An 11,163-nucleotide genomic window follows, 5' to 3' on the forward strand; every position below is an offset into this window, starting at 1 on the left:
AGTCTGGGCCTGTCTGTTCTGAAAGGCCAGTTTCACCATAATCAGACCCTTCCAGTCACCGGTGGCCTTGGTGATACCATCGCCCACCTTTTTTGGAGACAACTTTGATCTCATTGGGGTCGAACTTAGGGGCATGGTGGATGTGGCTGGTGGGAGGAACCTGGATTTCAGATAACTAGGAAAGCTGCACCTTGGCTTCCTCCAAGCCGAAAGCTGAAAGCCTGAATCTTTGCTTCATGTCCTTGCAGCAGTGCCTGGAAGGTCTTTCCTTTGAGACTCTCAAAGGGAAATTGAGGCCTCAGGAGCTATGAGGACTCCCTACCTCCCGTTAGCCAACCAGTGGCCGTGGGACACCAGATTAAAGAGGAGAAAAGGCCTGTGGGTATGTGGTAGAAAGCGGGATGCAGTCATGAGATCAGGACATGAATGCCCAAGTGACAGGAAGTGCCCAAAATCAGAGCTAACTTGGCAGGCACAGAACATGTGGTGCCTGGAACAGGGCCAGAGGTGTTATGGGGCACAGGGCAGGCAGGGAGGGGAACAAAGACAGGGCCAAGGTCCACGCTTTGGGTGACCAGACACTTCCGCCAGAGCTGGCCACTTCTGCCTTTGGAAAGTGTTTCACAACACCTTGGGTGTGTGAATGTGGGAGCGAGAGCCCATGGTGATGTAAGAGGGGGAGCCCAGCCAAGGACGGGTAAGAGGGTGTGGGCCCGCACACTCACTCGCACCAGCACCCAGACGGGCACAGGCTGAGGAGCTGCCCAGCCCGTCTCTCACACTCAGAGAGTAGCTGAAGCCTGCAACCTCATGACAGGCGAGTACTGGCCTCCAGGTTGGGCTGGAAGGGGAGACTAGGTCTGGGGAAGACTTGAGGAGGCAAAGGAAGTCCCTGGTCCCTCGTGGGAGTCCTGGTCTAGAGCACAGTTCTGGACACGGGACACACTGGGCTTGGGTTCTTTGCACCCGTAAGGGCCTGGCTTTCCCTCGTCTGATCCCTGTGGATTGGAGCCCCTGGAACTTCCTCGGCTGCTGGAGGAGGCAGAGTGTAAGGCCAAGGGGCAGACACAGTAGCCTCAACCCTTCTCAGAGCACAGTGTCTCACATTCTCTGTGGTAGGAGATTTGGATTTGGGGATCTCTGTGCTCACAAGGGAGGAAAGTAATTCTGAAGCCTCCACTTCCCACACATCTTCTGGAACGTTTGGTCTAGGGGTGGAGGTGATGGACCCAGGATGGGGGCCAGGGACCTTAATTTCTCCACTTTGCCAGGAGGAGGTGGGAGAGTGTGGAGTGTATGTGGGGGGAAGGGACCAAAAAGAGGCAGGACACTCACCATGCCTCATGGGGCCCCTCACAGGTGACGGCAGCCCCCAAAGGCTGAGCAGGCCCAGCTATGGCTCCATCTCCAGCCCACCTGACCCAAGGCCACAGCAAGTGCCTCCCAGAGAGACCTACTTGAGTGAGAAGATCCCCATCCCGGACTCGAAACCGGTGGGAATGCTAGAAACTTCCTGGGGGCTTTCAGCATTGACAGGGTCCTATGGGATCTCACAAGGTGTGGAGTGGGGTCTCCTCGTGACCATGGCAAATTCTTTCCAGCTCTGAGCAGCAGTGATGGACAGTGGCAACTGCCCCCTCTCCTGCTTCTGTCCCCAGCCTTTAGCTTGAGTGCTTGGTGTTTGTCTAAAGATTATCAAATAGCTTTCTGAATGAATCTCAGCTTTCCTATGAAGGGCAAGGGGTCTGGGGTGAATTAGGATTAGAGCCTGAGGATTTGTTTTAGCACAAAGGAAAAGGACCAGATGAGGGCATAGGGAGAGGTGAAGGAGGCTGCAGGCTGGTGTCTAGGATGCTGTCCTCCTGCATTTCCGGAATCTTTAGCAGATTCCTAGGCTGACAGGCCAAGCCCTGGAATGGGGAAGAGGACCGCAGCCTCAGTGGAGCCCAGACAGGAGGCCCTGTGGTCTGAGAAGGGGGTGGGGAGGGAGGAGCTGGACCAAGGAGGTTTGGCCCTCAGAAAGCCCCCTCTTGCAGCTCTGAGTACATGCTGAGTAAGGCCCTTCAAGAGGCAGGCGAGTCAGACACAGGCTGGCTGCTGAATGTGACAGATTGTGAAAGTAGATGCTCTGTGACTCAGCAAATCCTGAACAGCCTTCCCCTCCTCTACACACACACACACACACACACACACACACACACATGCACACGCACACACACGCACACACACGCACACACACACACACTGCAGCTCCAGGTCAAGGATTTGGATCCCTTTACCTGCCAGCTGCCAGAAAAAAAAAGAAAAAAAAAAATGGAATAGAGAATGGAGGGGCAGGGCTGGCCAGGGGCAGGGCTGGCCCGGGCCAGCTGCTACCATCCCCTAACCCTCCTTCCACCCCCAGGGCACATTCAGCCTGCGGAAGCTGTGGGCCTTCACAGGTCCTGGCTTCCTCATGAGCATCGCCTTCCTGGACCCAGGAAACATCGAGTCAGATCTTCAGACTGGTGCCGTGGCTGGATTCAAAGTGACCGAGTGGAGGCCTGAGCAAGGGCCTCGGAGGGGATGGGGTGACCAAGCTAAGTGGGTGGAGAACCAGCTTGCCATGTTTCCCAGGGTGGCCTGCAAGGAAGCAGGTGTTAAGGCCAGGAAAGTGTCCCCAAGGCAGCCCAAGGTGTGGGGTGTATGTGGGGTGGGATGGTCTTCTCGCTCCATCTCCCCCACCCTCTCCTCAAAGAGTTTCCTTGGTTAGAGGGCACCACCAGCTTGGGGCTTTCTGAGACTGGCCTCTCTGGCTGAAGGCCTCTCCCTGCCTTTTCACAGTTGCTCTGGGTGCTGCTGTGGGCCACAGTGATGGGCTTGCTCTGCCAGCGACTGGCTGCCCGTCTGGGCGTGGTGACAGGCAAGGACCTGGGCGAGGTCTGCCATTTCTACTACCCTAAGGTGAGCTTGGGGGCCTGGACAGGAAGCACCCACAGGTCCCAAGTCCTGAACAGCCTTGTACAGTTCCCATGATCAAATAAATGCATCATCTCACCTGGGGCGTCTTAAGTCCACTGGATAGATGAAAAGACTGAGGCTCAAACTAATAGCACACAGCCTGAGAGGGATGTCAGAGACACGTCACTCATTTTACAGGAGGGGAAATGAAAAGCTGGGGAAGGGACTCACCCAAGGCAAAATATAGGGCGGCATCAGCTCAGGGATGGTCATTGGCAGGTGGACCCTGGGGACTTGGCTGTTGTCAGTGTTCAGTCAAGAAAACAGAAATTACTCCACTGGATATTTCAAAGGTACTTAGTGCAGGGATGTAAAGGTGCTGGAAGGGATGTAAAGGTGCTGGAAGGGATGTAAAGGTGCTGGAGGAGGTGTTACCCAAAAATCAAAAATCAAAAGAAGAAGGAGTTACCCCAAAATCAAAAAGCTGCTACACCCCTGAGCCCAAGAGCCATGGTTTGCTTCTGGAATTCTGGAAGCATTGTCACTGCTGCTGAAGTGGCCATCGGTGCTGCTAGAGCCCAGGTTGCCTGGTGTCCTTGCTGGTGCCGCTGCCAGAAAGCTACCAGAAGCATGGAATGAATCGTTTCTCTCTGCCTTTCAATCACCTATAAGTATTTCCTACAAAACTAATTGGAAGCCAGCTGGCAAGAATGTCTTACAAATGTAATTTGCAGTCTTCCAGCCCAGCAGCACAGTGCAAAGTATGGAAATGTGAGTGTAGGACTGAGACGACAGGCAAATCACTGGCCCACCCTTAATGAGGGGGTTGTCTCCTCCCCATAGGTGCCCCGCACCCTCCTCTGGCTGACCATCGAGCTAGCCATCGTGGGCTCAGACATGCAGGAGGTCATTGGCACGGCCATTGCATTCAACCTGCTCTCGGCTGGACGGTACTGACCCAGCGGGCGCAGCTTTTCAGGCCAGGGTTGGCAACAGCTGCTAATTTTCCCCAGGCCTCATAGCTCCCTGAGTCTGTTTTATGCTGCTTTCCCCTCTGACGTAGGGCTGTTGCTCTACTTCATAGAAACGTAGAGAGACTTGTCTAAAGCCACACTGATGTGAGTCATGCAGACTTCAAGACTGCATCCCAAGCTGCCTGGCACGCTTGGTCCCCCAACCAGCTCTGCCCTTCCTAGAGGACCTATGCTATTTTTCCATCTCCAGCACACTCCCACTCCTCTTGCTCTAGCTCTCTGGGGCCCCTTGGGTTCCTGTTCCCTGGAGGTCAGATTCCACAGTCCCCAGCCCTGAAGGTGGGAGCTGCAGACTCCAGGACCAGGCTGGGCTGACCCAGGCCACTCTGGTTTCAGAATCCCGCTCTGGGGTGGTGTCCTCATCACCATCGTGGACACCTTCTTCTTCCTCTTCCTCGATAACTACGGTGGGTGTGCACCTTGGAGCAGAATAAGGGTGGTGAGGGTGCCTACTGAAAGAAGCTCTCAAGCCAGAGCTGCTGGGAGCACATCTGAGCTCCCCACTCTAGCTGCGTGGCATGGAGCAAGTTACTTAGACTTCTGTTTCTTCATCTGTAACTGGGGGAAACGACATCACAGGGCTGCTGGGAGGACTCAGTGAAGTAATGTATGTTAAGTACTTGGCACAGTGCCTGGAACAAAGTGCTGAAAATATTGGCCATTAATAACTGTTTATGCTACAAGTTGTTTTGGTTTGTTTGTTTGTTCTGCCCCTTTGCCCTGCCCCTAGGTTTGCGGAAGCTGGAAGCCTTTTTTGGATTCCTTATTACCATTATGGCCTTGACCTTCGGCTATGAGGTAGGAAGCCAGAGCCGTAATCCCCTCCAAGGTCACTCCTCCCCGCCCCCCGCCCCCCCCCGCAAAGCCTGAAGGGTGGGGGAAGCGGCCCTTAGCCCCGCCCCCTAGCTGCTGGGGTCGAGGTGGAGGCTGCGCGGGGGGACTGACCAGTCTCCTCCCCGCAGTATGTGGTGGCACGTCCTGCACAGGGAGCGCTCCTTCGGGGCCTGTTCCTGCCCTCGTGTCCCGGCTGCGGCCACCCCGAGCTGCTGCAGGCTGTGGGCATTGTTGGCGCCATCATCATGCCCCACAACATCTACCTGCATTCGGCCCTGGTCAAGGTGAGCAGGAGGGTGGGGAGGAAGAGACGCCCCTTCCTTGCAGCCCTGCTGGCCCCGCCTCCAAGCCTGGAGCCCCGCCCCCTAGCTTCTTCCTTCAGGATTTTGGGTGGGAAGTGAATCATTCTCTGTTCATTCAAGCTATAAGCTGGAAGTCAATGATGAAAAGATAGAATGGATAAATAAGGCTGGCCAGTTAGCTCAGTTGGTTAGAGGGGGTGTTGTGACATCAAGGTCAAGGGTTTGGATCCCCATATCTGCAGGCTGTCAAAAAAAAAAAAGATAAAAAGACAGTCAAGGCCCCTGCCCTACTAGAGCTTACATGCTAGTGGGGGAAGACGATGACTGGGTAAACAGATAAAGGAAAGAATTATGGATTGTGAAAGGTACTCTGAAGGCAACAAAACAGAGAAGTATGATAGAGAATGACTGAAGGATGAGGAGGAAATTGGGGAGAAGGTATTACAAGCAGAGGGAACAGCACGTGCAAAGGCCCTGAGGCAGAAATAAACTGGACATGTCTGAGGATGGAGCATAGTGAATGAAGGGGAGTTGGACAGGGGCTGAGGTAGAGAGGGGCCTCTTCATTCACATAGTTGGTCACTATGGTTCAGGCCTCTGTGGCAAGGGCAGAGATATAGTAAGGGGGTTAGCTGATCAGGGCCTACCCTAGACTGACACGTAGGACACTTTAGGAGGAACTGGGTTTGGTGAGAACATAGGTGGAAGTGCGAGGGTGGGGGATATTGCAATGGCTCTGAGGGACTTTGGCCCTTCCCTCCCCCTTTGACCTTCACAGTCTCGAGAGATAGACCGGGCCCGCCGGGTGGACATCCGAGAAGCCAACATGTACTTCCTGATTGAGGCCACCATTGCCCTGTCTGTCTCCTTCATCATCAACCTCTTTGTCATGGCTGTCTTTGGGCAGGCCTTCTACCAGCAAACCAACCAGGATGCGGTGAGGCACACCTTCCCATGCACCCGTGGCCACGCCCCCTACACACATGCCCTGCAAGCTTTGCTGGCGACTGCAGGCAGTGCAGCAAAGCCCTGCTGAGTCTCTGCCCTGGACTCCAGGCACCAGAGTCCTCTCTCCTGATAATCTTCATTGTGGGCAGATAAACTGTCATTCATTCCACAAATAATAATTGAGTATTTGTTCTGCACCAAGCAGTGTCCTAGACACTGGGGATACCGCAGTAAATGATATAAAGACCCTGCCCTCTTGCAGCTTCAATAGAGAGGGGGTGAGTAGACAGGAGGCAAGTTAACAAATAAATAACCAGGTGAAGTACAGAGTGTGAACACTGCTGTGAAAGACAAAAGGGGGTGATGAAGCATAATTGAGAGTATGGTGGTGGGGGGGAGCTACATTAGCCCCGCCGGTCAGGCTTGCAAGAACTGACATTAGTGGGCCAGCCTGTGGCTCATTTGGGAGAGTGTGGTGCTGATGACACCAAGGCCGTGGGTTTGGATCCCATATAGGGATGGCCGGTTAGTTCATTGGGCGACCGTGGTGCTGACAACACCAAGTCAAGGGTTAAGATCCCCTTACCGGTCATCATTTAAAAGAAAAAAAAAAAGAAGTGATATTTGTGCTGACTCTGAAAAGGAAGGATCCGGCCAGCTCCTCCCTGGCTCTGAGATTTGGGACCCGTGTCTGTCTCCCTTTTTGAGCAGCTCTGTCACGAGGCTCTAACAACTGCTAGCTAGTGCTGGGTGCTTACTGAATTGTGAGAACTGTGCGGGGGAGAGGGGCCAGGCCTCCAGGGATCTAAGCACTGCCACTGCCTTGCTATGTGACCTTGGGATGTCACACACCTCCCTGGGTCTCACAAGGAGACATGTCTAAATAAGGATTGCAATCCCTTGTCTTCAAGACCAGGCGGGCTGCGGAACTGTGGGCAGTGGGTCGCTGTAAGGAAAGGGTACGGCGGGGTATCCCGGTCACTGCCGGCCAATTGTCTCTCTGTGGTAATGCCAGCTCTTACAAATCCAAGAGAAGCCGGAAGCCGGGTTCTCATATGAATTCTTCTAGATTTTAAATGTTGGCAACAAATGCACATGAAAGAGGAAAAAAAAAACCGACTTCGTTAGCCAAACAAAATATGTCTGGCCACATTCAGCCTGCGGGCCACCAGGTTTTGACCCCTGGTCAAGGCCTGACCGTCTGATGATCCAAGACTGAGTGTGCGCTTCACATCTTCCCCCTACTGCCCCGGTGCCCGCAGCTTAACGTCTGTGCCAACAGCAGCCTTCACGACTACGCCGACATCTTCCCCAAGATCTTCTCCAAGAAAAACCAGACCGTGGCCGTGGACATTTACCAAGGAGTAAGCCCGCGGCAGAGGTGGCCGGGGGAGGGGGGATTCAGCGAGGCTCCTCGCCCCGCCCACCACACGGGCGGGGCCTGCGGGGAGGGGTGGGGCCACGGGCTGACCACGCCTCGTCCCTCCAGGGCTTGATTCTGGGCTGCCTCTTCGGCCCCGCGGCCCTCTACATCTGGGCCGTGGGTCTCCTGGCAGCGGGGCAGAGCTCCACCATGACGGGCACCTACGCGGGACAGTTCGTGATGGAGGTGGGGCAGGGGCGGGCAGGGAAGGTCTGGGGTCCAAGGACCACCGGCACACTACTTGAGGCCTGTGACACTTGGCCTTGCTGATCCTTAAAGCAGCCCAGAGGGTGCCACTATAAGCCCTACTCTACAGATGAGAAAACAGTCAGAGAGGTGAGGTGACTTGCCGGAAGCTGCAGACTCAGGACCCAGGACTAACAGGAGCCTTTGTGCAAAAACTGTTTAGTCTTCAGCAACCAGCTATGGGAGGGCCCCCACCCCACCCCACCCTTTTTCTCCCCACCGCATCCCTTCTTTGCCGCCTAGGGATAGAGGTGCCCCCAATGCAGCAATGAAAAAACAGAGCATCCCCCGAGGCAGGAGGTGGGCTGAGGGACGACAGAGGATCCCTCCTCTGGAATCCCCAGTCCTGCCACTACCACCACTAAGGTCCTCACACCCCATCCCAGGGCTTCCTGAAGCTGCGGTGGTCACGCTTCGCCCGTGTCCTCCTTACCCGCTCCTGCGCCATCCTGCCCACTGTGCTCGTGGCCATCTTCCGGGATCTGAAGGACCTGTCAGGTCTCAATGACCTGCTCAACGTGCTGCAGAGCTTGCTGGTGAGACAGGCGGTCTCTACCACCCCTGCCCGGTGCCAGGCTAAACAGGAACCATAGAAATCCCCCATTTTGAGCCTACCCCGGGTCTGCCAGATTCTATCCTGCTGTATTTTATTTCATTTATTTATTTATTTATTTATTTATTTATTTATTTATTTATTTTGGTGGCTGGCCAATATGGGGACCTGAACCCGTCAGACTCTATCCAAAACGTCCCTTGCCTACAAGGCTCACAGAATCCCCATAGCCACCACAGCGGGTAGGAATCTCCATATCCCTATTTTACCGATGGGAAAATAGATGCACGAATTTAAGGGACTCTAGTGGAATAGCTGGGGTTCAAACTCAGGCAGCCTGGTGCCAGAACCCCCAAACACTTGCTCCTGCTTTGGAGCCTTGCAACCTGGGAGGGCACAGAGATGGGGAGGCTGAGGCTCAAAGTGGTTAGGGCACTTGCCCAACGGCTCACAGCCACGCGGAGGACTGTGCCAGCCCCATCCTCCTCTCCTTGCTGTGTCTTGAGGGCAAGGTCCCTCAGCCTCCTCCTCCTGCCACTCTCCCCAGCTGCCCTTTGCTGTGCTTCCCATCCTCACGTTCACCAGCATGCCCGCCCTCATGCAAGAGTTTGCCAATGGCCTGTGAGTACTCCCCATCCCAAGCACTATACTTGATCTACATTTGATCCTCACCACCACCCGGATGTAGGAACGATCATTATCCCCATTATTTAGATGAAGTATCTGTGGCTCAGAGAGGTTAACAAACTTGTCCAGGGTCACACAGCTACCAAGCAGGGGAGCCAGGACTGGAATCCGGGGTTGGAGGCTGTTTCCTGAGCTTCTCACTCTCCCTCAGACTCTGTTCTTGCCAATCCTGCCACTGTGAAGCCTGGAGGGCCCAGGAGGTGGGAGGTGGATAAAGGGTCTGTTTGCTTCAGGCCCCACAGCCCACAGCCGCTGGTTTTGTGTATCTCCTGTCCCTTACCCACAACCAGCTCCTGACTGGCTGTGGGCACTGGAGGAGGAGATGCAGGTGGTTCAGCTGCATCCAGCCAGTCCTGAGCCTCCCTTGTGTCCCCAGGCTGAGCAAGGTCATCACATCCTCCATCATGGCCCTCATCTGCACCATCAACCTCTACTTTGTGGTTAGCTACCTGCCCAGCCTCCCCCACCCTGCCTACTTCGGCCTTGTAGCTCTGCTGGCTGTCGTCTACTTGGGTCTCACTATCTACCTGGTACTGTAGGGCCAATGGGTGCCTTGGGGATGGGGAGCCAAGGAGAGGAGGCAACAGATGGGGAGGGTATGGGGTGGGGGACACACTGGGGCTTTCCCTGAGGTCTCAGCCTGTCCCCCACTCAGAGTCGTCCCTCCCCAGGTCTGGACCTGTTGCATTGCCCACGGAGCTACCTTTCTGGCCCACTGCTCCCACCAACACTTCCTGTATGGGCTCCCTGAAGAGGAGCAGAAGTGGGAGACCTCTGGATGAGCTCCCACCCAGAGCCTGGCTGGCAGATGGACTGAGTGGGGCAGACTGCGCTGCTGGACATGGAGGGGGCGCAGGCAGCAAGACAGAGTGGGAGAGTTTTGGAGGCAGGCCAACTGGGGTCCTTAGGGACCTACTGTTTCCTAGCTTAGATGAATGATTAGCCTTTGGTTCTCAGTGTCATCATCTGTAAAATAGGGAAGACACCAACCTTGCCATGGATGTAAAGCACTTTAACATAATGCCTGGCATTTGGGACTTAAAAAAAAAAAATCCAGAAATATTTATTGAGCACCTACAGGAGTGACCTGACAGATGGGGGGAGAGGGGGAGGAAGGAGAAAACAGGCTCCAAACTAGCACCTAAAATACAGTCTGATGAATGCTAAATAAATACTAGTTCACTTCTCATGCAAAAGAGCTGGGAATGGAACCTCGGAAGGACAAAATCTCTAGAGCACCAAGACCACCCTACCCAAATGTATGGTTCACGCCTACTCTCTGCAGCCTTTCTGTTCTGCCTGCAACCCATTTTCTGGGCAGTAAAACGGAGGCGAGTTTCTCTCTCCTTCAGGCGCCAGGTCTTGAGGAATCCAAGAGTCCAAGCCTCGGAGGCCCAATTCATTCGCCATCTCCCCAGGGGGCCAGGGGACCAGGCGGCCCCGACTCCCACGCCGTGCTGTTAAAGCTCCTTCTGCGCTGACTCCCAGCTCCCCCTAGGGGCAGGGACGGTCTCGGGCGCTGACACTCCCATCTCAACCTTACCCCTCCCGGCCAAGCGGAACGACGCGGGGAGGTCTTGCGCCCTGGGGCCCCGGAATCCGCTCGGGCGAGAAGGTGCGGGTCGCTATATGGGCGGGGAACCCCCTCTCTGGCGCAGGGAGCGGCGGGGCACCCCTTCGCCCCGTGCATGGGCTGCACTTTATGGACGCTCCCTAGGCTGTTTCTAGGCTCCCCCAAGTCCCTCCTCCAGCCGCCGCCAGTCCCTCAGACCCCAGTCCAGGGGCTGGGGACAGTCGTAGCCAGGAGGGACCGCTGGGCCTTTCCCCCAAGTTGAGTCTGGTGCGGGTGCTGCGCCTGGAAGTACCCCCGATTTCCCGGGGACCCGGTGAGGCAGGCGGCCCAGTTCCACACTCAGGTTGGGGCGCTTGTTTATGAGAAGAATTTCCTCTTTCTTAAAAGGGCAATGATGCGGGTGGGGCCCTCAAGGAAAGAAGGAACAGGACAGGTCTAGCACAACCAGGGCAGCTGCTGCCGGAGGGGGTACCTAGGCAAGAGGGCCTCCCCCCACTCCTTCTCCAGGCTTGTCCCTGGAGAAGATGGGGCCCATGCGAGCTGAAGGATGGGGGGGTGGGGGGTGAAGAAAGGCATTTCCCAGATGCTTCTCTAGCTTCCCGGAAGTGCCCCCAGCTGTACCC

The 11,163-nt window shown here is 55.4% G+C and overlaps 1 protein-coding gene across 2 annotated transcripts; it reads left to right on the forward strand.

The window, feature by feature from the left end:
- Positions 1 to 721: 721 nt before the first annotated feature.
- Positions 722 to 10,163, forward strand: SLC11A1 (solute carrier family 11 member 1). Of its 2 annotated transcripts, none has more exons than XM_063088602.1 (15): positions 722 to 817; positions 1,360 to 1,493; positions 2,405 to 2,674; positions 2,824 to 2,943; positions 3,784 to 3,890; positions 4,311 to 4,381; positions 4,705 to 4,772; positions 4,937 to 5,092; positions 5,889 to 6,047; positions 7,321 to 7,422; positions 7,548 to 7,667; positions 8,114 to 8,263; positions 8,828 to 8,901; positions 9,344 to 9,497; positions 9,639 to 10,163. In XM_063088602.1, exons 1-15 carry the CDS (start codon positions 811 to 813, stop codon positions 9,747 to 9,749), a joined length of 1,803 nt encoding a protein of 600 aa, XP_062944672.1. In that variant the 5' UTR covers positions 722 to 810; the 3' UTR covers positions 9,750 to 10,163. The 2 variants fall into 2 exon arrangements, with proteins under 2 accessions (XP_062944672.1, XP_062944682.1); XM_063088612.1 differs by having other exon boundaries at positions 2,405 to 2,527.
- Positions 10,164 to 11,163: the final 1,000 nt, after the last annotated feature.

The sequence above is a fragment of the Cynocephalus volans genome, chromosome 1, assembly GCF_027409185.1.
Source record: "Cynocephalus volans isolate mCynVol1 chromosome 1, mCynVol1.pri, whole genome shotgun sequence".
Classification (NCBI taxonomy): Eukaryota; Metazoa; Chordata; class Mammalia; order Dermoptera; family Cynocephalidae; genus Cynocephalus; species Cynocephalus volans.